General features: G+C 40.9%; 2 protein-coding genes and 1 long non-coding RNA gene across 6 annotated transcripts in view; 2 read left to right on the top strand and 1 right to left on the bottom strand.

The window, feature by feature from the left end:
* ptpn4a (protein tyrosine phosphatase non-receptor type 4a) overlaps positions 1-3,713 on the top strand; it is a 44,552-nt gene extending 40,839 nt beyond the window's left edge. For both annotated transcript variants that reach the window (XM_029137822.3, XM_055504766.1), the window contains exon 27: positions 93-3,713. In XM_029137822.3, coding sequence (XP_028993655.1) covers positions 93-464 — 372 coding nt within the window. In that variant the 3' untranslated portion in view covers positions 465-3,713. The remainder of the gene's footprint in view (positions 1-92) is intronic.
* LOC121201937 (uncharacterized) lies at positions 3,480-6,168 on the bottom strand. The gene is made up of 2 exons (XR_005897152.2): positions 6,016-6,168; positions 3,480-5,794 (listed from the first exon to the last, which is right to left on the bottom strand). It is a non-coding gene; the product is annotated as an uncharacterized LOC121201937 (long non-coding RNA).
* Positions 5,191-27,236, top strand: epb41l5 (erythrocyte membrane protein band 4.1 like 5). 3 transcript variants are annotated; one of them, XM_029137823.3, is made up of 26 exons: positions 5,191-5,413; positions 6,169-6,384; positions 9,212-9,316; positions 10,525-10,567; positions 10,741-10,819; positions 11,031-11,075; positions 11,563-11,615; positions 13,469-13,589; positions 13,735-13,822; positions 14,015-14,103; positions 14,225-14,294; positions 15,437-15,606; positions 16,026-16,132; positions 16,402-16,420; positions 17,135-17,177; positions 17,417-17,535; positions 22,021-22,172; positions 22,275-22,372; positions 22,506-22,637; positions 22,854-22,921; positions 23,468-23,590; positions 24,228-24,309; positions 24,442-24,522; positions 24,754-24,816; positions 25,048-25,187; positions 25,558-27,236. In XM_029137823.3, exons 2-26 carry the CDS (start codon positions 6,205-6,207, stop codon positions 25,625-25,627), a joined length of 2,340 nt encoding a protein of 779 aa, XP_028993656.1. In that variant the 5' UTR covers positions 5,191-5,413; positions 6,169-6,204; the 3' UTR covers positions 25,628-27,236. The 3 variants fall into 3 exon arrangements, with proteins under 3 accessions (XP_028993656.1, XP_028993657.1, XP_055360742.1); XM_029137824.3 differs by lacking the exons at positions 5,191-5,413; positions 6,169-6,384; positions 9,212-9,316 and adding an exon at positions 9,414-9,719; XM_055504767.1 differs by lacking the exons at positions 5,191-5,413; positions 6,169-6,384; positions 9,212-9,316; ... (2 more) ...; positions 11,031-11,075; positions 11,563-11,615 and adding an exon at positions 11,861-13,205.

Below are 27,236 nucleotides of genomic sequence, written 5' to 3'. Positions count from 1 at the left end.
TAAGTACAGATATACATTTGTCTGTTTACTCTGTCTCAGTCACTTTAAACCCATTTGCTAAAAAGTTTGTCTCTGTTTTTTCTCTCTTTCAGAGCCAGTACCGCTTTGTGTGTGAGGCCATTCTGAAAGTCTACGAGGAAGGTTTGGTCAAGCCACTCAAGATGGCCATGTACCAGCAAAGAGAAAAGGCCAGGAGGGAGGAGGAGGAGAAAGAGCCGCCGAAAGCAGGAGACGAAGCGGAAACGACGGAGGACGGCGAGGCCGCTGTGGTGGAGCTGCTGGAAGGAGGCCTCGATGAAGACGACGACGACGACGAAGAGGTGGAGGTTCTGGATGTGGGAGAAGTGACAGAGGAGGGGGAGGAGGAGGAGGAGGAGGAAGTGGAGGAGCCAAGTGTTGCAAGCGCCACCAGCGTGACAAGTGAGACCAGCGCGAACCCTGACCCCGATCCTGCTAACCCGTGATGGAGCACTGGGAGTCGTTAGGAGGTTACCAGAAAGGCCGACGAGGGCTGGAGGAGAGAACAAAAGCACTGTTGCACTTTATGCTGACAAAAATGGAAAAAAAAGACAAACATATGAACAAACGTCAAAATCACGGACAAGTTAGACTTAAAAAAAAAAAAAGAAGAAGAAGAAATCCAGCTGTGTTGAATAGGTACCATTAGGGGAATTTGAATGTTCAGGGTGAAGAAAGTGTACAAAGAATGAAAGATAAAAGTGTGAGTGGATAAAATGTGGATGGGGAATTGCTGTAGTGCCATAAGTACGAAGGGGAAGGGCTTTCCCAGTGGATGGAAAGCTCCATGCCTGACCCCCCCCCCCCCCGGAAAGGGATTGCCCTGTCCCCTTCTGAGCGAGTCTGCCAGACGGACCTGCCTTTTTTTAGTGTCCTTTTAGCTGATAAAGAGATATACCTTATCTTTTGTTCTTCAGAAAGAGTATTTATTGTGTTTTAGTTCGTGTCAAACCCTGTCCACTGAACAAAAAAAGTTGTACGTTTTGTTTGTACGAGTCTAAAGCTTCATGCTTTCCTGATTAAATCTTAGGTAGTAAAGTAGTGTACTTCCTCTTCTAACTACTTCTTTGTTTCTTTTTTTGCTTTTTGTGGGGAAAAACAGTGATTTAATTTATTGTACTTGGTTTTACTTTTCTCGGGCTTTCTCGTCTAAGTTTCTGACAGCGCAGACTGGCAGATGGACCGCTGAAAGCACTTTCGTGGCTCACTTCTTGTTCTATGCTGTGGTGAGTTGGGTACTTTAAACCCTGTGCTGTGTTTTTGAGCTTACATACGCACGTTCTAACTGGTTTACAATTGTCAGGGCCTGTGTTTACTGGTCACTTTAAACTGATGTACTAGTAGCAGCTACCGGTGCTTCTACGACTGCACCTTCCACTCAAAGTAATGTAGTGACAGATTTTTTTTTTTTTTAATTATTTTAAATGTTTGAACGAATTCCTTGTTGCTTAAAACTGTGTTAATTGACCACAAGACAACAAGGATGAAGTCCTAAAGATGGAGACTCCAGTAGACACAGGGCCAAGGTGAATTCTAGCTTTCCAGCTGACAGCTCAAGGCTGAGGTTGGTCCATTCATTCCTTCATATAAACCGTTAAGTCAGACCTATAGCTCTTTTGCAGCTTGCACAGTGGGCTGAGGTGATGCGAGCCCCTCCTCTCTCTGATTGGTTTGTACTTTGCTCAGGCCCAGAACAAATTGTGGAAAGTACACATTGTGAAACCATCATATTTTTTGCACATCATTATGATCAAACCTGAAAAACAAATCCAACCAGTATGAGTCACCAGTACCTAAAACAATCCTCAAGTGGTTGAGAGTTGCTGCATGAATTCAGCTTCCCCTGGAATATGAATTTGAATGGAATTGATCTCGGCCTTGCTGTGAAGGAGGTGGACTGAACAATTGACCTCCTTCATTATGTTTTTTTTTTTTTTTTTAATTCTTCCAACCAGAGGCGCTAACTGGAACACTTTTGCTTTTACAGTAAGACTGGACATTGTTGCTTTCTGTGTAAGACTCGTTCTTTGTTTTTCCCAAGACTTTCCTCACAGATGACTTTTTGAGTAACAGTGGGGTCAAGAGGTCACCAGAGCAGAGCCGTGTAATGCTTTTTCAAAATCTTTCTCATCCTCGTCAGTTCAAATAAGCAGCACAAGTACAAACCTTTAGCCAATGCCCCTTAAGTTTTGATTAACAACCTTTAATGGCATATGTTTACATTAACATATGGTATTTTTTTATTCACAAAACCCAGCATCAACTTCCTTGTTGAGTCTTTTTTCCCCCCCAAGTACAGGTTCAGCTGACATTGTACTTTTCATATCATGGTGGAGTGAAGTGTCGCCTCTTTATAATTAGTGAGATTTACCTTTCCGGCCGCTTCAGTACCTGCTGTCATTGGCTCCTACAATGGAATAAGCTGAACAAACAGAACCCCACCTACTGCTGTGTGTGTGAGTGTGTGTGAGTGTGTGTGTGTGTGGTCAGATCGATGTTATCTGTTCCCCTCCCTCTCTTCTTCTAGTGTTTCTAACATGTAGTTAGCTGTCTGTTAAAAGCCTGCTTGTCCATCAACTGGAAGGTTGTGCCATAAAAACACAACCCTAATCTAACCCCATCTCAGTTTTTTGAACAAATGCAAACAGAGCCTACTTTTTTAAACTTCTGTTTTTACTTTAGCAGACTCATTGCCTGTGAAATGCCAGTTCAAACTATTCTTCTCTGTCAAACTAATGCTGCGTGTAGTTACAGGATCGTCCAGAAACTTCTTTCCTCGCTGTCTTTCCTTTTTCCTCAGCGCTCTTTAACTCCCTCTCTCAGGCAGTCTCCATCATTTCTGCAAGGCCCACGCAGCATCCACAGTCTATTCTTCTCATTGTTTCTCCCCAGATGCCGACTCTTTTAGATCCTTTTACATGGATCCTACTCTCCCTGCGTGGCCTCCAGGCAAATGACACATTTGAGCAGAACACCATGGGTACAGTGATACAGTACCAAACAGCTTTCTTTTCCATCAAACCTGGCCAGTAAATGACTTCACTTTTTTACCATCAGTGCTTAAAATCAAACAAAACCAGATTTAAACGCCCAGTGGCTTTTTTACCCCTCATTTGTTTGTGTGCACAGCAGCTGGGCTATCTAACTGACATTAAAATTATAATGCTGATAAAAACATTTGGTAACAGTCAACAGTGCCCCACGGTGAAAGCTAATAAGTGATTAATCAGGGCTGCAGAAGTTTCTGTCTGCACAATATGTCCACCAATGAGCTGTTGCTGTTGTGTTGTTGACGCGTAACCGGTACTGTCTGTGTTCGAGGTACTGATCAAAGGTAGTTTGGAGGGGACCAGGCATGGGGCGGGCTTGGGTTAACTGTATTTTTGTAAGGGCAAAAACAGTTATTGCTCTTGTAGGAAAAGGACAGCACTTTGTAGGCTGAGTGGCAGGTAGTGCTACTGAAATAAAGTTGGAGACGTACAGTAAAGCGTTGTTAAAATGAGTTGTTCTTTTTTGCTTTTTATTTATCATTTTTAATTTTCTTTAAATAAGACACCTATAGGGAACAAGAAAAAAGAAAAGAACTCCTAACTACACAGTGCCACTTGTTAATTTTGTGTAAATAATACTAGACCGTGTAAATACAATGTTGTATATGAAAAAAAATCTTTAAAATAAAAGGGAAAATCATTTGTGAGCAGAAAGATTTTGTTTATATTTAAGATTTTTTTTATTTTGGTTCCCTTTGGGTGATTCAAATGTGACACACATGGTGTTTATCTCAACACTGCTATTTCAAACAGTTTGTTTTATTTGAAATCTATAACAGCGAGTGTATATATAATGAAACACAAGATGATGCGAAATGTTTTACAGTATTATGCCCTTGGTTAACTTCTACCTGTGTCATAAACAAACCTCTGTCCTTAGTTGCTTGTTTCTTTCTGGTACCATGGTTTTACGGCGCTTTGGACATGTCCATAAGCTTGATTGTGAACAATTAAAGCTTGTCTGTCAAAGCATGGAGACGTGGCTTCCGATCACCTTGCTTTTCCACACTGTAAAAGTGAGGTTGGGCAAAGTTCGAGGAAAACACTGGCAAAAAACACTTTAACATCTTTAGACTTTTGATTTGTTAGATTCTAACCTTCACCGTCTGTGATGCCAGCATCCAAAGAAAATAACATACTCACTGACACAAAGGCTGTCCAAAAAGTTATGAAAAGGCTTTTCTAGTTGTGAGGAAAATATTGCGAAAGCAGAGAAAGAAAAGCTGAACAAATACTCCCTGCTGTGCTGCATTGACGCCAACCATAAAGATTGATGATAATGTCAAATGATTTAATAGCCTAAGGTAGTTAAACCATCTTTAATAATGGTACTACCTAGCCAGAGGATGCGATGACAGCTGTTACATGAGGAAAAAATATAGACAGTGTCCACAGAGGTAAATTAGAACTTGTTTTAAATGTAATATATAATAGAGATAATGATATTTTGTTTAAATGAGCATCATCAAAAGGCTCAACAAAACTTTTGTTTTGTTTTTATCCCATCTGTACTCATAACAGTAACAGCCTATTTACATGATTAGAAATGGTGCACAACTTTGAAAAGTGATCTAAACATTTTGATAAACACACACAAAAAAAGAAATCTAATGGACACATTCAGTAAATTGCATTAATTACTGCTTTGATACCATGACGTTAAATCCTTAATGACCCATAAAGCCTTAAACATGCACATGTCAGTCACACTTTTCCTTCATGTCAAGGTTTATTGACCTTTTATACCCAAACTAACCAGAAGAGGGTGCAATGGACACACTGTATGCTTGATACAGAAAATAAATAAAGAGTCTGTTCCTCTAATCCTCTAATTAAAATATAAACGACCTTAATATGTGGATGTGCGGATTTGGGCGCATCTTTATGCATGCGTGCATTTGACTTTAGATGTGGCAACAATAAAAAAGCGATTTACCAATTCCATTTTCTTAGAAAACGTTAATAACCAACGATTAAATAACTTGAATAAAACATGAATTTCCAGGTTATGTATAACACATTTTAACTTTGTATGTCTCAAAAGACACGCGTGAAGGCGTCGCTGACCCACAACAGGTCAACAAAGGCTTGTCGCTTTAAAAATGCTAATCACGGTTTGTTCGGGATTTGTCGTGACGTCACATCCTGAGGGAAGCTTTGCCTCCTACTTTTTGTTGGGACCTGCGAGAGAAAAATTATCCCGCAGGGGGAACGGGGCGCGACAAAAGAAGAACGGCGTGAAAAGGACACAAGTTACAAGACATGGAAACGTACGAGGTTGCCGTTTAGTCGCCTGCGATGCGAGTGGACGTACTTTCGCCGTGAATCCACGCGAGGAGGCTTTCGTAAGTGTCCTCTCATCCAGACGTCCTGCGACCTACAAGTGGCCGCGGGAGCAAGTGGACGTCGGCTCCCAGCTCCCGCGGCGCAGGGCCGTGCTTGTTTTGCTGTGTGGGACGCGCTTGCACGCTCGGAGTGCTCCGCGTTGAGTGCGCTCGTGGCCAACGGTCGGCGGGTGCGCTAAAACGAGCGCACACCTGTTGCTTCGCGTACACACCGGGCGCTTCAGGCCTCGGTACGAGTGAAGCTGAGGATAGCGGCGAGTCTCCACTCCTCTGACGTCACACCAGCAGGAACCGCTCACGTTCGCCAGTGTGTTCTCGTATTTCTGGGGTTTTGAGGCGTTTTGGTTGTAAAAGGTGTGTGCTAGCACCACGCTGGCTCACCTAAATAAACCAAATAGGCGCAAATTTAGCTAGTTACCAGTGTAATAGTTGATATTACACATCTAGCGAATAAATAAAGAAGCTAGCTACCAAGAGTCGTTCTGAAAACCCTTTCTTTTTTATAAATGTAAGTCAGTTGACGTTAACTAACTGACGTCACTACATTTTTTTGTTGGTTTCTGTTGCAGTGACGTTATAACCGTTCATGTCCAGTCATTTACCTGTAGCTCTTAACTGTGACTTAATCGAGTTAAGCCTCGCAGTTCATTTTTATCTTAGCTGAACGAAGTCACACAGTATTCTCCTTCTTCTGTCTCGCTGCAGTTTGAATCACACCTTCTTTCTCACGTGTTTCCGAACCGCTCCCCCCTCAGGTTGGCACTGCGACCCCCCCCCCCCCCCCCCACGCCATGCTGAGTTTCCTGCGCAGGACGCTGGGCCGACGCTCCATCCGGAAGCACGCGGAGAAGGCCCGCTTGCGGGAGGCCCAGCGGGCCACCACGCACATCCCCGCTGCCGGGGACGCCAAGTCCGTCATCACCTGCCGCGTGTCCCTGCTGGACGGGACGGACGTCAGCGTGGACCTTCCGGTGAGGACGCCTCCGCCTCCGCCTCCGCTTAGACTCTGCCTGTGCGTACTGCGCCGGTTACAGTTTCTGACAGCTCAAACCACGTGGCCTTCACCATGACCAAGAGCGTTTAAGATGTCAAACCCAAGGGAAAGAGGGGCACTAGTGACCAGCGTGTCCCTGTGATCGGGCGCTGAGCACCTGTAATTCCATGATCCTCTCTGGAGGACGCGCAGTCACGTGACAGCATCACATGACTTGTTGGGCTCATGTTGCTTCTGCCTTTTAATTTTTATTCGTCTCATATTTTGCTTTTCATAATTCCTCCTTCAGTTTTATGTCAGCTTGCTCCCCACAACCTAAAACCCAGGCTTTTCTTCCACTGTGTGATGTTTATATTCTCACAGGATCCTCTGCCTCAGTATTGAGTGCATAGTGAAGCCGCTTTATAATCCTATGGAGTCTTTCTTCTAGTTTAATGCTCTAAGTGTTCGCCCCATTCCAGTTAGTATTTTCTTTTTTCTGAAGGCATTCCAGCGTGGCCCTCCCCCACATATAGGTAGGATCTGCAAGTTCTTCTGGCTTATCATCTTACACTAAGTGATAACCTGCAGCTCTGTTTGGTGAGGAGGTAACCATGAAAACACACCCGTTAGGAGCACTGCTTTAAGGCTTTACTTGGTGCTATTGAGCTGCTTTGCAGTTACTGAATGACATGACCTACAGTGTTTCAGCATCTAGAGGACAAAGAGATCATCCTCGACTTCAGAAAACTATGACTTGTTACATTTCTATTATATTAATTATTAATAATATTTAAAAAAATGAGACACAGAAGGACTCTGTTTGTTGGTGTAGTTCCTATTTTTCAGACATGTTAAAACTTAGCAAACGCTGAAGGCCCTATAATTAAATGCAGATGGTTTTTTGAGGACCAAAATAAACCCAAGACCTTTGCTCCTAAAAGATTGTACCATCATAATTTTCACGGCCGTGTTTATGTCTTTGAGTCTGTGTTTTACAGTGTCAAAATGGGCACTTTTTGTATTTTGCTTCAGGTCAGTTGATCAGTTACTTTATTGCAAAACAAGACTAAGGAACTTTCACCTAAGCTGTGACTTGGTGTGTGACATTCAGAGAAATTATTCAATAATAACGTTTTCTATCTGGCCCTTTTATGCCATGATGATTCTCAGTCGCTGTTTTTGTTGTCTCACACTGTTCTGACCTGTTCTAAATTGTCTGCTCTTTGTGTAACGCAGGGAACTGAATGTTCATTGGATGAACAGGGTGAGCATGAGCGTAGGCAGGGCTTCTGATAATAAAGAGAAGTAGAGGAGTTTTGCAGCTTCCCACTATCAGCGTTTCACTGGACTTATCACAGTCAAATAGCTAATGAGAAAATATAAAACGGTAGTTTTCTGCAAAAATGTATTAATATTGTCACCTATTTTACATTTGATGGATCATTTGCCTCCAATGTATTCTCAGACTTTCAGGTGTTGACTAAATACTTAACTGCTTAACTCAGGCTGGCAAAAATATGGGGAACCTTTTACTAAATGGCACACAATGTTTCTCTTTTTGGATGATCAAGTGGCTGTAAATACTCAGCCACAGTCTGGAACTGAATAGAGCTCATTCAGCTTTCCAGCTGTTTGTGTCACTAGTTTGCAAGACCACCCAAAGTTGTCTCCCAGGGATTCCTCTGTTTGGCAACATTCTTGCGCTTAACATCCCCTCCACATTTGTTTGATGTAGACTGTGTGTTTTGGCTCTTTTTAAAAGCGGATGCATTATCGCAGTAGTTGGTCTGATGGCTGCGGGAGAAAGCATGAGTTAAGTAACTCAGTTGTCAACTTAAACATTCGGAGTGTCTAAGAGACCGGGCTGTATGCTACAATACTGCAGGCACTATAACAAGGCCTTGGGTGCACCACACACACACACACACACACACACAATGAGTCCTTTGTACTCTTTCTCCCTGGGTACTGTAGGGTGCGGTATGCCTTGTCAGCTATGCCAGCTAGATGGGGGCCAACCCCCCTGAGCTGCCCAGGAGCTCACTTGGGATGTGTGTATGTGTGTGAGAGAGTGTGTAGGAACCCTAAATTGTGCAGAAGCAAGTGTAGTGCGGCTGTGAAGGGATTAATCATTTTGGGCATTTTGGGGGCCCAGTACATAAATTATGTCACAGTTGCAGACAGTGAGGGACAACATGCATGACTGTAACACAGCTTACTGTAGACATATACAAAGCCTCTATGCACCAAAGGTCCTAGAAATCTGTAAGGTCAGTAAACGGGTATTAAATGTAGTAGTTTTGTGTCACTAGTATGATTGGAAAGAAATTGATGCAAAAGTGCATCTCTGGTGCTTTCACCTCGGTGGCCATGGCAACAGACCTGTGTGAGTTTTTGTGAGTGAACATGTGTGAAAGATATCTTCCAGTTGCAGACAGCGCACAGGCAGTAACTGGTACAGCCTGTCACAAAGGGAAACACCTGTTCAGCGTTAATGCTGCTCATATCTCTCCATTCACATGTGTTAACTGTTTTTCAGAACCAAATTTTACACTGAACCTAAAGTTTACTAAGTAGAATATTGTTGAAGCTTGGTAAAACAGATGCAGTTTTACTTCAAGATTTCTTGTAGATAATTTGGTGTATTTGAATTGATTTAAAATTATTATTTTTTTGTCCAAATGAATATTGGGAGCTCTGTGATAGTCAAATCATAGTTACGGCACATGTTGGTTCTTGATTGTAATGATTTGCAAGATTTGCATCATTTACAACATAAGGAATCTGACTGACTTTGTTCATTTCTGTTCTTTCCTGATCAGAAAAAAGCCAAAGGTGAGGAACTGTTCGATCAGATCATGTACCATTTAGACATCATTGAGAAAGACTACTTTGGACTGCGCTTCATGGACTCTGCACAAGTGCCGGTGAGAACAAACATTTCACACGCTGGTGACTGTAATAATCATTCTTTTTTATTGTGTTTAGATTTTACAAGTCATAAACATTTTAGGAATGTTCCTTAAGTGTTGGGCCAGTTTTCAGTTAGAGACAGGGCCTTTTGTTCCCAGTAACCAAACTAAAGGGTTTGGATATAGGACTCTTGTCAGCATGGGACTGACTGTAATGGGAACAAACAAGTCACTGGTCTTCCAAAGGTCCTTTTTTCCGTATTAACACTCATTGGCCATGGAAGGTGGGAGGAAAGATGAAGCAGAAGAGGACAGGGGTGGAGGCAGGGAATTGAATGCTTGGGAGGGCCCAGTGAAGTTGAGAATGAGAGAGGCAGGGCCATAATAAGGAATGCGGGGGAGAGGACTAGAGTCTGTGGTGAGTTCCTCTGTTATCTCTCCCTCTCTAAATTACACATGCACACACAGCAGCACCGCTGCCTCTCCTTGACAGGCATGCTTCATACATCATTAAGTAGTAAGAATTACAGCACAGTGCAGAAACTTGTTGTGTCTGTGTGCCTCCTGGGACCTCCCAGATTTTAGCTTAACTTTTGTGGATACCTTTTATTTTTACAGTGTGTTGTACATTGTTATTCAGGAAAATATTACATAACAAAGGTCAATAGAGAAGAAAACCATGATCCTTCCACCGTCACACTGAAAGTCAAACAGAAATTTGCATCATGGCATTTGGTCCTCTACTCTAGTTGATTTTTTTTTAATCTTTCAGACTAACAAGTTATGTGTAGTGTCTACAACTCAATCTTGACAGACACTGCCCTTGCTGATCTTTGTGACATGTCAGATGTGAACTGTCTGTGAAAAGACAAGACCCCACTAGAAGATCTGTCAGTTTAAGCCTGTTTTTGAAAGTCTAGTCAGAAACATTCACATCTGTAGCTGCCAGAGCTCGATTTGTGCGTTCTGCTTTTTCTACAGCAGCTAGTTGTTCAGCTCATTGTCTACCAGCAGACTGGTAGACAATGAGACTAAGTTGGAGGGCACAGCGCACCTACAGTATTTGTGATTGCAGATACCTATGAGTAACCTGAATATATGTCTAACCTCACAGTAATTGTTGAAAGAGGGACAGTAGGAAAACACAAAGCGTGGAACAATGAGGAAGGAGTATTTGCATGTTGCCACATGTTAAATTTTTATTCACATTCTTTTCGTTCCAGCATTGGATTGATGTCACAAAAAGCATCAAAAAGCAAGTGAAAAGTAAGTACACTTGGTACTCCACTCATTAATGATTCATGAATTATAATGTGAATAACAGCAAACAGTGAATGAGGCTCACTTGGTCCTTAAGACAACCTCTTAAGTACATACATTATACTAGTCAATGCAATGATAAACCTCATAACATTAAATCATTGTAATTTGTCCAATAGTTGGTCCACCATATTGCCTTCACATGAGAGTAAAGTTCTACTCTTCAGAACCAAACAACCTGCATGAGGAGCTTACAAGGTAAGTTAAGAGGTTTAAACTTTGTTCAGTAGTTGACTTTTTCTTTCACATTTTCTGTTTTGCGTTTGAGTGCAACTGGACTTTTGGGGTTGTGATAGCTCTTCATCTTGTTTTATGTCCTCTTCTTGGAGGAGTATGTGTGAAGTAGATTTGTTATCTTTCATTCTGTTTGGGAGCCAAAACATAAGTGTGGATTTTCTTTTTCTTTCAGATACTTATTTGTGTTACAGTTAAAGCAAGACATCCTCAGTGGCAAGTATGTAATATCTGGATTTTTGCTGTTCACCTTAATAAACAGGTCTTGGATGCAGAAAGATATTTAATAATGTCAAGAAAGCCAAATCATGCATTTCCCCAACTACTGTCTTTATTGAACACATTTTGATTGAATGTCCATGATGGTAATGCGACATCAACAAATTCCATTTTGGTTTGCACTACATTTATTATAATAAAGTTTACTTTCTATCTAGTAAGTTAACTGCTGTTGCTTTTCATTTGTTATCCCTTTAGTCATGGCCAAGCCAAGAGGCTTACAGGATTAGATGTTGGTCAACACTATTATTGTGTCATAGTAGCCAGTAAGACTGGATACATACATAGATGGGACTTTTTTGCGTTGTTTGGTTGAATACTAATAGGAAGTTGAAAAGCCCACTAGGCTTCGCTGAGGATCAGTTGGGAATTTAGTGGCCTGTGGCAGTCTTTCAGGTTTAATAATTTTGATGTGTCTGTGTTTTCAGGCTTGAATGTCCTTTTGAAACAGCAGTAGAGTTGGCTGCCTTCTCATTACAAGGTAGGCACAGCAGGTCTCCAGGAACCCGTCCAGCCATGTTGCTACAGTACTTGGATTTGCCTTTGTACCAACTGGCATTATGTGTATAGACACATAATTCCAGTTGATTCAAACTGGACTTACAGGAAGATGTATTATTTTTTCCAGTAAACACTGATAGATTTGAACTGTGTGCTGCGCAGACCCAAAAGCTACTATACCATAGCCACCATAGGTTTATCAGTCAAGTTTTTGTAGCTTAGACTGGAGTGCTTTTAATGCTGGGTAACTGACAGGACAGAGTTTGATCTGATAATTAAATTAACCTAAATAGTTTGCTGCTTCGCTGTAGCCTTCACTTTGCTTAGAGCTATTTTTGTATTTCTAAAAGGGGCACAGTGCTACTTCACCCACAGCTGATATTCACCTCCCAAAGTCACAAAAAAGTCACATTTCATTTTATCTAAAAGTTAACTAAGGAATTTGCACATGTGGCTACTCTGTGACTGTCAGTATCTCACTCCTTTCATCCTTGCTCTGAACACTGAGCAGGAATAAGTGGGGCAGAGGGGAGACCCTCTCTTTGGGACAGCATAGTGCAGATTGGTATTTAGACTTGTTTCTGCAGATACTGATCCTTAACAAATGCCTGGATTGGAACTAATGCCCAACATTAGAATTAACTTGAGACATAGGTCAGGTATTGTGGTGTTATCAGCTTGTCTTGTTTTTTCTTCTGTTTGCTCAGACACAGCAGCCCAAAACTGAAAAAAATGTAAAAGGTAAACTGGGCATGGACTACTATTCATTATGAAATGTAGCTGCCATTGTAGCCAGGAGCTGAGCAGTAGATAGGAAATTAAAACAAGATATTCCAACTGGGGAGGCGTGTTCCAATCTTTACAGAGTTTCCTGAGGGTTCGGTAGGTTACATTTTTGGGGTTCTCGTCTAACTTAATGCCACTTTAAAAAAAACTGATGAATCCTGTTGTTTTCAACAGTGCGCCAGATTCTAATTATTTTAGTCCAGTGTCACGGCTTGTCACTTTAAACCTCACCTCTTGATAAATCGGAAGCTTCCCGTTAAATGTTAAGAAAGTCCATTTCAAGTCATCTTCAGCTGCCCTGAGGGATTGATACAGAGGAATAAATAATAATTTCTTTGGATAGGAAATATAGAGGAATGAGTGTCCCTTCATTCTTAAATACAACTCAACATGTTTTCGGTCAACCCCCATTGAAAAGCATAGCTTTAACAATGTATATTTTTGATTTTATACAGCCCTACAGATAAACTAAATATAATGCAAAGGACCGTTCCAAACGACTAAATCAGCTGAAACATTTCTGGAATGGGATTGCGTGCACAAACCTTGGACACACATATAGTCACTGTGGAGTAAATGCCAGCTCATTAGTGTTTCATCCTTTTCAGAGGCCCCCTAATCCTGCTCCCTTTCGGTCTTCTCTCTTCTCCTCTGTCAAGCTCTCTACTTTCATTTTCTTTTTATTCTGAGTCATGTCGTTGGTCTACTGCTATGTACTGTAGTGACTTAGGACAACCTCTATATCCTGAGGCTGTCTTTACTCGACTAGTGAAGCCGTCAATAGGTTTGTAATCACATCTACCCAATTACTGAAATTTATTTGTCAAGCTTTAATTTAACATTTGTGTTATTATGTAGTAAAACTGTCATTAACAGCTTTGGTAATACCACGCATTTGGAGACTCTCTGTTGTCCCAGAAGAAAAGACGTTACTGTTTCTGTTACTGTTCGTCTGAACTGGCTCCTGGCATGTAATTATGAAAAGTAGCCTAATTACCTTTTGTTCTGTTGATAAATCAGATGTTCCTGTCTTTTTTTTTCTTTTAGCTGAGCTCGGTGATTGTGACCCATTAGAACATAATCTGGATCTGGTGTCAGAATTCCGCTTCATTCCCAACCAAACAGAGGACGTTGAACTGGCAATATACAATGCATGGAAGGAGTGCAGGTGACACTTGGAACTAGATACAGGAAGTTGGCTACAATATTAGGAGCATATTTATATCAGATGACTCACAACATGAAGACTACGTTTTGCTTTTGACTCTGTGTGTTAATTGATGCATTTCCTTCTGGTGTGTGTCTTCTTTCAGAGGTCAGACACCAGCCCAAGCTGAGATTAACTACCTAAATAAAGCCAAGTGGCTAGAAATGTATGGGGTGGATATGCATATGGTCAAGGTAACAACACACTCCTCACAAACATGTTCTATGTAGCGTCAGGTCAAAGCTGCTGTTTCACATCCCTTGAAATGCACGCCAGCAGGAAAGCTGCGATTTTAAACAAGAAAGTGGAACGAATGTGCTTCTGGAAAAACTCACTTCGGTTTCCTTTTTATTTACCTGCCTCTTTCCATTATTACTGTCCTGCAGGCAAGAGATGGTAATGAGTACAGTCTGGGTTTGACACCCACTGGAGTGCTCGTGTTTGAAGGACAAACCAAGATCGGACTGTTCTTCTGGTATGTGTGGTTTATACCTCAATTATACCTCAAATTCTTTAGATATACACCTTTTTAGTTTTTAATGATTATTTATTAAGATTATAACAATATTTGTCTTGTGTCTTGTGTTTTTTTTAAGGCCCAAGATCACTCGTTTGGATTTTAAGAAGAGCAAACTGACGCTTGTAGTAGTGGAGGATGATGAACAGGTGAACATGATCAATCAAAGCCAAATACCTCTGAATTAGTAGAATGGCAAAAATGCAGGCACTTCTTTGTACTGTACGTGCAAATCATAATGAATGTCCTTTTCAGTGCTGCACTGTTGCATTCAGGGCCAAAGGATAAAACCAGTGCATACTGTATAAAAGAAAGGGAGAGTCTGTTTATGTTCATTCTGGAGGTCTGAGGCTGGAGTTAATAAAGAAGCCTGCCCCCTCTGGTATTTCTGGTATGCACCGTTCCCCTGTGCACACACACAGCGCAGATATTGACTACTGACCACTGATTCCGTTCCAACTCAGAGTGCCTGTACTTTTCTTTTCTAAACATCTCATTCCTTATCGTTTGTCTGCTCAGTTCACTTGTCCGTCACATTACAACAGCTATTAACGCTGACACTAGTTGCACATATTTTGAGGGTAAATCGTTGCTCCCTGTAACAGAAGCTCAAGAAGAGCTTAAGAAAAGACAAGCACTCCTTCATCTTTGATTGTGAAATGGTTTGTACTAATTAACTTTAGGAGACCACATCCTACGCTGGAGAGGAGAGAAGGAGAGAATCCACAGTATAATCAGTCTGATAACAGCATATGCTACGTGTGCCAACAGTGCAGACTGAATTTCGGCTTCATCATGTTACAAATTATACATTACTTGAACAGCTTGTTGACTTGATTGTTGAGGACTTTAAAGGCTTTGCATGCATATTTTTGCAGCGCTGAACAATCAGCTTGTTAAATCAAGCCCTTTTGGATCTCTGGGTTATTTTGAGGCTTTTGCAGCTGATCGTGTTGACTCACAGATACAAACAATTGATTCAACCTTTGAAATAAGAGGCTGTGCATCAACGAATTTTGAGGCTTAGTGTTTTTAAGCCGCACTGCATTGTGTGAATGTTGTGTTTTGAAGTGTCAGGTTTCAATGTGGAAATGTTGCAGCTATGGGTGGAATAAACACCTTTAACTTTAAATCCAGATTTTCAGTTTTGTAGCATGCCGACTATAATTGAAAAGGTTTCAAGTGACTCTTGATTTTATGTTGAATTTAATTGCGCACCAAAAATCTGTGCTGTGGTTGCATGGTCTTTGCCTGAGCTAATTAGAGCTAACCTTATGCCAATCTTCCTCAGGGTAAAGAGCAGGAGCACACTTTTGTTTTCAGGATGGACCATCCCAAGGCATGCAAGCACCTTTGGAAGTGTGCTGTGGAACACCACGCTTTCTTCAGACTGCGAGGGCCTGTACACAAGAACTCTGCACAGTCCAGTTTCATACGCATGGGCTCACGCTTCAGATACAGGTAAAATATGACTGTCCTTATTATCAAAAATTGCCATCAGTTATTTAGTTATCCTAGTGTATAAATCTCATTTTCCTCTAAACAAAACAATCCCGTACACGTATTTACAGTGGCAGAAGAAAGCCTCTTGCTGTGAACGTATTCCAGTAGCCAGCTCGTTCTCTGCTCTGTGGGTTTAAACATTACCCATTTGGATAAACACTGACAGTAATGTTGGTTTAACACAGAGGTTACAGGGTTTGTTGTTAATAGCAGGTTATCGCCCGGATGGGTCCAGAGTTCAGCTGGGGTCATCCCCGTGTCTGTTATGTCTGTGTGAATAGGATTTACCAAAAAGCAAGATATGTTCAGAGTTAATATTATCACTTAAGGAACACATGGAGGTTTTTAATTGTGTGTGTATCTTTGTGTATAATCAGCGGGAAGACAGAGTATCAGACAACAAAGGCCAATAAGGCAAGACGGTCAGCCTCGTTTGAGAGGAGGCCAAGTCGACGGTACTCGAGAAGAACCATGCAGAACAGAGGTAAGGACAGCAATCACAGTAACACATGCACAGCACAAGGACATGCCTCGCTTTATGCAATTCATGATACGCCTCAGCACCATAAGACATCAGTGTGAAGCAGACCTTTAATAGTTTGTACGGCATTGAATCTGAGTTAATCTAGCTTGAGACTGATCGACTTCACCTTTTATTCAGATTTAGTTCATTTTCTAGTATTTCACTGTAATATACAGTATAGCATATATCATGCACATAACGCTTATTGTTTGTTTTTTTGGTCTTTGCAGGACCATTCAACCCCCAGGAGTAAGTACCCGCTTTTTATTTTAATAGTCCTTTAAATGAACCTTACATTGTGTCAATGCCTGTTTGAATCACTTTTGGTCACATTCCTGTTCAGATTAAAGTAAAGGTGAACAAATACCTATTGTTGCAGCAGTGCTTCTGTGCAGTCCTGTTCGCATAATCGCATTTTTGATAGGGGCTCCACAGGGTATTATTTGATTTAATATGATGTAAATGATGTTCATATACTTTTGCTGTAGGTCTGTCACATACACTCTATTCATTCAGTCCAATCATAAGGTGTGTCCATAATCTTATTAAAAGTGTTGGCCTTTTGTTTAAGGAGTCTGTGTGTGGGGGCTTAAGACATGATGTCAGTGGTACTTCTGAGTTGTCACAGGACCAGCTGACTCATAGACTTGTGATTGATAAACATTCCTTAGACATTACATCACACCTGATTGGGCAGGCGTACAATAAGAAGGAGCTCTCCCTTTTATAGCAGTAGAATATGTACCCAATAGACATTTGCACATTGGTTGTAATTTGGCGAAAAATATAAAATGAACAAAATTACTAAATAATTTTGTCTTTCTACACTTCCTCAAAGCACTTTAAAATACAGAGAACATACAGAGAACACAGTAAAATTCATTATATGGTTTTGACTCTTTAGGTATTAGGTATTACATTGTTCATTTTAAATATAAATGATCACTTTCTTTCTCTACTCAGAGTTCTTTCCTCAGGCAATGGTGTCAACTCCATCAAAGAAAAGGTGAGCAACAAAATGTCTCCTTTTAATTACACAGTGAAACAAAAGGGACCAAAGCAGGTTTTGAACACCTACATGTGTCTTAAACTCGTACTACTGTAAAATTGAAGACTAATGATAGAGAAGAGTCCATCCTCGTATTAATCAAATTTTTTAATGTCAAATTATAGTTTCTTGCACCCTTTTCTGTGTATTCCCCTATTCGCTAACTTATTTTCTGTCCTTAACATAATTCTTCTTAGGTTTCCATAAGAAGAGGCCCATGGTCTGATGTGCCTGTGGTCAGCCCAGCTGCTGCATCTGCATGTGGACCCATGGAAATAGAGACGTTGCCCAGAAGTCCTGGAGGTGAAAAAAGGAGGTTGGTATCTGGATAAATGTGTTTTTCACTTGGAAGTATTTATTTTTTTTGTTCTTCATTTATTTATAAAGGCTCACCTCTTCACCACTTCCTTCAGAATCAGGTTAGGAGAGGTTGGAGCAGGCCAACTGAAAGACATGGTTGGATAGCTAGATGTGTTTCATGGTCTAATGCCATGAGAGTAGCTTAACATGGCTTATCCAGTGACCCTGTGTTGTTTTGAACAGGAAGGAAGAAGGGAGGGAGGCAATGAGAGTACATGTGTTTGCATTTTTCTGTGTGCCTGCATATCTCTTCCATGCCTGGCTTATTTCTTTTATTTATTATGCTGTATTTGAAGCACTACATCCAATGTAGTATTTTATAGCAATATAAATATGTATAATAGTGGGTGCAATAGTGTGTGTGTGTGTGTGTGTGTGTGTGTGTGTGTGTGTGTGTGTGTGTGTGTGTGTGTGTGTGTGTGTGTGTGTGTGTGTGTGTGTGTGTGTGTGTGTGTGTGTGTGCGCATTTGAACAGAGAAAAGCACATACAGTACGCCTGCAAGTACAGTATCGCTGTTCTAAACCTCCAGTGTCCCCCTGTGTGTTCCAGTTTTAACATGTATTGATGAAAAATTGGTCTTGTCTGCAAGAAGGCCAGGTACGTACGAGCACCGAGCGTTGCAGCTGCTCTGGCTTTAACTAATCAATGGCTCTGTAGCTGGCGGCCTTGGCTTTTGGAACGGGGACTCTTCTCCACTGGGATAACTCGCTGTGTTTCTCTGACTATTTGCTCTTGATCAGCATGAAATGCCAACCTAATCAGTGGAGGCAGTGGTGTATTGATTTTGGATGCTGTGCAGGGTATCTTGGGTTTGGCGTCATCAATCAGCAATGTAATGATTTCAGCTTTGAATCTATTCTGTTCATAACCTTGGTGCATTATAATATGTAGGTGCCCTTCTTTTTCAGTCACCTGATGTCACACTGTGCATCCTGTGAATATCCTCCTACTACTAAAGTACTTCTTATAGCATTTAAAGCGTTTTTGATAAGGTTAGATGCATTGTAAATCCTATGAACATCAAATGGTGGTTAATCTAATAAGAAAAGTACACATCTGTGTACAAGTCCTTTATCTTTAATATTAAGGGAGTTATTAGGAGATGTTCTTACTTCCTAGTTAGTCCCAGTTATTGGTAAGATTAAGTTTAGCAGTGATTGTACTGTTATGAAGGAAAGTGATGTACCTTTTCAATGTCCTGGAACCAACAAGCCTTCATAAATGACTTTGATGATAAGACCCCATCATAATAGGCTTCCATCAAGGCATGGAACCATTTTACAGCTGAGTCAGTGGCCATGAGGATGCTCTAAAAAAGGCTTAGTAGAGTGATAATAGTTAGATACGGTAATAATAAATGTCCAGTTGTTCATTTGTTCTGAACTGACTGTCTCTCTTGCTATAAGTCGTGTCACTGTTGATTTTGCATGCAGCCGGAACATGACCAATCAGCTCCTCTGTCCCCAACACTTTGCCCAGCACAAAATAGAATAAACCTGCTGTTTCATATGATGATTTTAAAGCAGACCTTGGAATCCACCTTTTGCATGTAAATGCTGTCAATTAAGGTAATTTATGGAGTTTCCTCTATTTTGGAGCATTTGTCTTGTACTGTTTAAGCTGTCGTGTAGCAATGTCTGCATCTTCTGCCTTCTCATATACCTGTGTTGCTCCTTCCTCTAAGTTCCTCCTCTTTAATTGTTTAGCAACAAACACAAGTTTGTGTTAATTGGGAATTTAGACGATGAACTGGCATCTCCTTTCGGTCTATACGCTGTCAAGTAAATCAGCGTTTTACAGTAGCACTGAGGAGCTGCATGCCTGTCTTTTACACTTCTAGAAGAGCTGTCATCACGTATAAGACGCTTCTTGCTCAGTGCCTTCAGAATACAGAAGCACAGATGTGCCATAAGGCATCAAGCACCAGCTGCTAGCGTGCAAAACGATGTCAGAGTCTCCAAAGACCTGCAGTCCACTACACTCAAGTGGTCATGTCACAACACACTTAAATATACTGTAGTGTACAGTTTAGCAGAAGCAATGTGCGCTCTCTGAATAATCTGGACAGTGTTAGTTTAAATTCGATGTAATAAAAGTACAGACTATCATTGGAAAATATTTTAAAAATATACGAGGCTCATACCTTTTTAAATATTTACTGATTATGTGCCTGAATACATTTTAACTCGTTAAAACAGAGGCTGCTAAATGGCACTTAATGGTACTTACTATAATGAAATCTATAGCTAGAATAATTCTTAACCCTGTAAATTGTATGGTTAACTTACAGTATTATTCTTAACCTGATGGATTTGCCACACAACAAAATAATTGTTTCTACCCAAATTACTACTAGGATTGTTTTAATATAAACATAAGGGCCACAGAGGAAAATAATGTACCTTGAAACCAGAGATGCCACTCTTCGTATTGGTGGCTGCAATACACAATTCGTCCAGCAGGGGCAGCACAACGTTCCCAGTAATGTTAGGCAACCCCAGAACCTTAAGTGTCCTTGTGTCTTCTGTTATACTCTGCTCCATCTTATTTTCCATATATCTATAAGCAAGTCATTGTGCTAATTTATTCTTCTCTTCGTCCCTTTTTTGTCCCGTCTCCTCTGAAACAGTTCCATTTATTCTTTTCTCCAGGTCCATTATCCCCAACTCTATTTATTCGCACCCCCCGTCCCCTTGTCCTTCCCCATCTTCCTCCAGTCTACTCCCCATAGGTCTCAGCTTCCCTCCATACTCCTTGCTCGTCACTCAGCAGCGCTCCCACAGAGGTGTTGGACTCGTCCGACCAACTGACAGTCTCATCATCTGTATTGACATGAATGGGATAGTGCATACAGCGGAATGACTCAGTTGTGCCTTGACAAGCGTTTAGTATTTTTTTATTTTTTTTTGGTTGTGCTGCGCCACATGGAAGAACACACTTGGTGTGAACGCACATATGTCTTATGAACTGAAACATTCCTCGCCAGAAACCAAAGTGTCACTTCTTCACTGCTGTCACAGACTGACACTTCTCTAAGCTGCCCGTCGCCATTCATTCTGCCTTCTCTGTATCAATCTGTCTCCTGTCACATTTTTTTTCTCGACCACAGTTCTGCAAAGTTGTCCTGCCTCTGCTGCTTTTCCTCTCATTTTCCTCTGTTGGTCTGTTCTGTTTTTCTTTCATCTGATCCCCACTCTGCCCCCTGGTCAAACTGACTGACCGACTTCAGATTGTATAAATGCGAGCCTTTGAAAACTGGCTCCACTCTTAAGCCTACAAGGAAAAATGGTTACATATTTCATATATAGTAGTGACATAGTTCTTGGAGGAGTTTTTGCAAGTTTCCTTGTTATTTTTTCCCTATTTACTTTTATCTCCAACACTGTCTTCAATGAATTAAATGTGAGGTAAATCTAGTGATGTTTTTATAGAAGAGAATCTTGTGATTTTTTTTTTGTTTAATTTAATGGTCACATTTCATTATTCTGCAGCTTTGATATGTGGAGCTACAGAAATATATTACTGTGCATATTTTATTATCTAAAAGTCTTAATTACAGTATCGTTGCATCGTTTGCCCACTGTTTCACGTCTGATCTTCTGAGGTGTTGGATACTGATGGCTTGTCTTTCTTTGGAAGCCGTTTGTCCCTGTCTCCAGTTTAAAGCCAGGCGAGACTCTTCTGAGCAATTACATTAATGCTGACCTTCTCCTCTACCTTATGGCAAGAAATCAAACAAGCGTAATACCTTTTGAAATCCTTTTTAACTTTTTTTATAAATGAACTGAAAAAGTTACCCTTTTAACACACTCAATGCTTGTTTCATGCACTTTGTGGTGATGGGAGAGCATTTAAGTGGGTTATAATGAAAACTGTTCACCTGTATACTATATATGAAAAGTCGATATTCACTCAAGCTCATTTACTGCTGTATTAACCTTCCCTTGCACATCTCAGCCAATGAACAATGTTTCATATTAGTTTATCTAGTTAAGTGTTTGCACTGTGACCAAGTGTGACCAGTGTCTTCAATCATTTCAGAGAATAAACAACTAAAGATTCTTTAGTTTCACAGAGAACATTTAATGTTTATTGGACCTGTTGGGGAATCATATCTTCAGGTTGTGTTTCAGCTGTGGTCCTTGCTTTGTGATTACGGAGCATGTATTGTTTTAATTCACCTTTTGTTTAGTTGGCATTATTGTAATGTCTTCTGATGGACTACCATCGCCCAGTTTTGCCATGTGTGCAGAGTCCAATCATGGATGCAGCAGGTAAGAGGCATAGTTGCACAGCCCTGAAACATTTGACCCATTTTAACTCAAACGTGGGTTATTGCTTGCATTGTATGGGTTTATAATTATTTCTGGATAGAAGTGTTGGTCCCCCACCTTTGCCTGACATTTGTTTGTGTCTTCCTCTTGTTCTTTTTGTCTCTAGCTTGCCCGTGGTTGCTGACCTGATGGAGACGTGCATTGATGAGGTCATCCAGACTCCAGTTATCACGACAGTGATAGCTACAGAGGAGGCCGGACCAAGCAACGCCTACGCCTCTGCCGGTGTCATTGCAGATGATTCGCTCAGCTTCAATGGTGAGGGCATGAAAACCTTCCACAAAATGGAATTAGTGTTGCAATGAATACAACACAACTATAAAATACAATAAAACTTGCAAATGTACTGTGCCTTTTCAGAAGCAGCAGCTCGTCTGAAGAAGCTGGAGTTAGAGAGCAGTCCCCTCCTTGCTACACCAAGAAATAATGTGAACGTCAATGTGGCCATGAACAATCAGGTGGGTTCAGAAAGCAAGCCAAAACCACTGCTGATGTCTTTTCTTTATATAGATGTATAGATATGCATTTTTCTGAGCAAGCAGATGAGACATGTTTAATGTTTTAGCTTTGATTCTGCCCTTGTTCCAACAGGAGGATGTGGTAAAGGTCGCAGAGAAGTGTGGGCTGAGCAGCGCGGGCAGTAGTCCAAACGTCACCCCACTGCACACTGAGGACCTGAAGAGTAATATCCTAAAGGCACAAGTTGAGGCTGCTGCCCTCAAAGTAAGGACCACATGCCATTGACCAGGGCCTGTCTGACCATTATACATTATGTGTTCAGTATGGAACAGTGCATTATTATCAGTTTAATCACCGACCGACACTGTGAGTTAGCAAAAAGGATTTTGAAGGATTTTGAGTTGGGAAATACACATTTTAATGTTATGAGAATGTTTTCCTCCCGCCATCTAACATAAAGCTCTGCTGTTCGGTGTGTAGGGGTCACTGGAGGAACATGCTGTAATGGCTGGAGAGAAAAACTGTAACGTGCAGGACTCATCTGCCAGGTGCAGTAGCACTATCCACTATCCCACTATCATACACACACTGTCACACACAATTTACTAGCCTGCAATACTGTACAGACTCCTAATAAACACTAGAGTCAGGCAGTGAAGCACTAAGCATCGTCTTGAATCCGCTTTTTTCCAACTCCTCCTCCTTCGTCTTCCTGAGTCATGCCAACTGTCAGTGCATTGTCTCAGCCAATCACGAAGCATAATCCCTGCTGCTAGAGCTGATTAAGCCCTTAAATATTCATGAGGCTTATCAGCGTAGCTCACAACATTACATCACCTGCAGCAAGTCGCCTTCCTTTTCCACATCAGAGGCAGAAAATGGCTCAAACTAGAGAATAAGCCAGATTTAGTAAATGCTTCTGATAAAGATATATTATTTAAAGATGAACAAATTTATTGAATTTGTGTGTGACAATAATAAAAAATAATAAATGCACCTGTAGTTTATTTTATTATTATACTTTAATTGTGTGTTTCTCTTAGGCAGAATATTGAATTTTAGGGATCACAAACGTGTGCGCTGTCTTATTCCAGGTTGAAGTTGCCCACAGGGAAAATGGGCAGCAACTCGTCTCTTTCGGTCAGCAGTCGCCCTGAGATCCAGGATTCCTGGGACCTGCTGAAGCCGGCTTCACTGGTCTCATCAGCTGGTGCCAGGTCAGTGTGTTCAGATGATGCCCTGCGTTTGGGTTTTTGTGTGGGTGTGTGGGTCACATGACTTCAGCTCTGCCTGGATACTGCTGAGATCTGTGAACAGTACGTGTTTACACTAGGATGACACCGTGATGAGTCAGGGGGGTGATTTTGTCTTTTCATAAAATGTTGATTTTAAGATGTCTTCACCTAATTTTTTGGGGATTTTGAAGTCATGTATATAATGAATTAACATACTTTACCAGGTAATACTGTAAAGCCTCCATAATCATTGATGGAGTAAATGTCTCTCCTGTTTCAGGCTCTTTTCTTTTCTAAACAAAATATTGGTGTATTAATTAATTATTAAGGTTTTGAGATAAATATGCCATCGCATTTCTAATTCCAGCTTGTCAATTGTGCAACTGTTTTGCTATTTGGTATTTAATATTTGATATGTATTTTATGCATTAGTCAAGGGAACAACCTTCATTTTTGGTCCTTGTAATGGGGCTTAGTCGATCGATGGAATTCATAAATCATAGAATAATCCATGAAATGTGCTAGCAAATATGCTTTACCCTGTGTCTCTCTCTTATTAAGAAGAACAGAAGTCCAATTCAGTTTCTTTTGCTTATATTTCTTTTCCTCTGACCATTAGTGCAGAGCGGTTAACTGAAGAGTTGAATCCCACTTTCCCCAAGATGCCGTCTGAGTCTGCGAGTGAAGGCATAGCACCAAAGGTAAAATGGCTTTTAACAAGTAAATGAGATGAGCTGGTAAATTTGTATTTGTTACAATCACAAACGGATCTTTGGCCCGTGTGTACTAGTATGTGAACCAGTATTTATGCTGTGCTTTGCATCATCATGCAGGTCAAAGCGGAGGATGTTGACCTGCCGAGCACTGCCCCCCTGTCTGACAACCTGATCGACTTCACTGATCCTACTCCTGTGGTAATTGCAAACTCTGTGTGTGTGTGTGTGTGTGTGTGTGTGTGTGTGTGTGTGTGTGTGTGTGTGTGTGTGTGTGTGTGTGTGTGTGTGTGTGTGTGTGTGTGTGTGTGTGTGTGTGTGTGTGTGTGTGTGTGTGTGTGGCAACGGGACTTATGTTCAATACTATAATAAAATAATATAGTTTAATAATTCTGCTCAGTGAAGGCTGACAGGTTTTTGGTTGTCTTCCAGCTGCCAGCAGTTCAACAGCTCAAACCTCTGATCACACCCCGTTGGATAATTCCTACCAGTACTGTGAGTGGCTTGTCTAACTGTCTGTCTGGCTCTGGTGCCTGGCTGTATCTATCTATCATTGTGAAATGCAAGCAGTGATGATGGCATTTATTTATTTTAATGACTCCTAATGATTGTAGTTCTCAGTTCATTTCATATACATATACACTTGTGTAGATGCTGTACAGATATAAATTAGAGGCTATGTAGAAACTCACCTCCTGCCTTCTCCCTCATCTACTTCTAATTCAGCCTCCAGGTGTTTTTACCAATGGCCTGCTCGACCTTGACCACAATGCTAAGGTCACCCCTCTCCTCCCTGTAGATGGGGGAGTAGGTCTCACGCAAGCCCTCCCCCAGCTTGCTCACGCACGTAACACTGTCTCTGTCAGGTAAAAATCTATTGCTTTATTATTTAACTAAAGCCTGAACATGTTTAAGGTGTTTTTTTTGTATTCTAGCTTTGTAGCATGCTGCCCCCTGTTGGCCAAGCAGCAGAATGCACTCCTCAGCAGTTCAATGCAATAGCAGCAGCTAAAACTGTTTGTTTTAAAGTTTATGTTTGTGAAACACTACTAGTCACAGGAAATGTTGTACATTATTCATCTCAGGATAATGACTGAAAGCCACTGCAATGTGCAACAAAGTGGCCTTTTTTTTTTTTTAATTCTAAATGCAGCATGGAGCTTTTTTCCATATGCTGAGCTTCCTGTAGCATGTCATTATTGCTGATGGTATTCCTACCATGCTTTTGTTCCACAGTGCTGTGGGTCAGCTGCCAGCCTCAGGGGACGCAGCCAAACCCAGAGGTCTCCTGACCACTGAGCTCTGAAGACGAGACCAAGAGCCAGAACCACAACATTCATCTCACACGTTCACACGCGAACAAGGCAGCGACAAACAGGACAATGAACCACATACACAGATCACAGCCATAGGAAAGGCAGTACTGTAAGATAGTAAAGCATTCATAGTAATAACATTTCAGGACCATAACTTGTCGTTCGTTTAATCCATCCAAACCAATCTCCTTCATCTCCAGCGATGAAAGTATTCCTGAGGTTAGGTTGGAACTTGAGCACAAAGATCATGTGATGACACAGAGGTACGCTGTAGAGTAGCATGTTTTAGTTCATGTCTAATTGTCTTCATTTGATTGGGATTGTGGGATCCTGCACTGTGGCACCACTGGATCCCGACTCCTCGGAGGTTTTCTCACACATAGAGCTGCTGAAGCACACTGGACACAACGAGGCACTGACGGACAGCTAAAGGAAAAGATTCTGGGAGATGAACAGCACCTGGACTCGTGATTAACCACAAGCACGCGTTCTTGGGCTCTTCCCAGTAGCTTATTATAAACTAAACCCAGTCAGTTCTACATGTTGTAGTCACTGGATACAAACTTTGCTGGATTCTTCAACACTGGATGGCAAAAATTTTCACTGGATTTTTTATTGTCTTGCTCTTAATTGACTTTTTTATCATTTTATTTGCCTTTCCCTTCTTATATGTTGGCACCATTATCACCAGGGATTCAGCATCTTAATGTGTTCAACTCTGGCTCATGGCTATTGAAGTTAAAATGTGAAGCTGCACACTTTGTCCTCTTAAATCCTAGTTATTACTTAGATCTTTTATAAATTTACATAATTTTATGGTAATATAATCTGATTGAAGTTAATTCAGTTGGAATATCTTAAAGTTATCACTGGAGTACGAGGTGTACAGTGAGGTCGTATAACTGGATGCTGATTTTAGATAGTGATCTGACCCTGTTGTAGGAAAGGATTCCAGGCATTAATGTGCTGTAGCTACTACCTGCCTTATGTAGAGATGAATGTATTTAAATGTCTCATTGAAGAAAGCTGGAGATGTCACAGTTGCTACAGTAGTTCATGTTCAACCCTCCACCTCGGAGGAAAAACCTTTTGTACACAAATTTTTGAATTTGTTTTTAAATTTACATGTTCTGACATATTAATCAAGTGTATTACACCGGTTCTTAAACAGTAGAGTTGTAGATCTTGTCGTCGCTTTACCCAAATCATTGTAATCGCTCATCATTCAGTGTAGTTGTTTTTAGTCTCACTGTTTTAAACAAGGGAAGCTGACCGTTTTAAAGTGTGACAGTAATTTATGCTACTACTCAGTGTAATCCTTCAAATATCCAAAAGTGTTGTAGTTCTGATTTTGATATTACTATCATAATGGCATCTGCTGACTGTAGATATGAAGTAGATTTATATATATTTTTGCAAAGCTGGTTGGCAGTATTGTAACTGAGCAGATTTTACACACACGTTTTTTTAAGTATGAAAAAGTAGGACTTTTTTTTTTAATATGTATCCAAATCATAAAAGTCTACTGGATGTGGAGCCTCCAATGCAATTTCATATGAACGTTTCTGTCTGATCATCCAGTAAAGCGATGCTACATTA

This window comes from Betta splendens, chromosome 21 (genome assembly GCF_900634795.4).
Source record: "Betta splendens chromosome 21, fBetSpl5.4, whole genome shotgun sequence".
Classification (NCBI taxonomy): Eukaryota; Metazoa; Chordata; class Actinopteri; order Anabantiformes; family Osphronemidae; genus Betta; species Betta splendens.
Note: the sequence above shows the minus strand (reverse complement) of the source record. Positions and strands in the feature narration are given on the sequence as shown.

Excerpts from the sequence above, each read along its gene's own strand:
- epb41l5 (XM_029137823.3), top strand. The coding sequence starts at position 6,205 with ATGCTGAGTTTCCTGCGCAGGACGCTGGGCCGACGCTCCATCCGGAAG. Across the intron at positions 17,536-22,020 it reads CCTGGAGGTGAAAAAAGGAG|CTTGCCCGTGGTTGCTGACC; the intron begins GTTGGTATCTGG and ends TTTTGTCTCTAG. Across the intron at positions 22,922-23,467 it reads GTGCAGGACTCATCTGCCAG|GTTGAAGTTGCCCACAGGGA; the intron begins GTGCAGTAGCAC and ends GTCTTATTCCAG.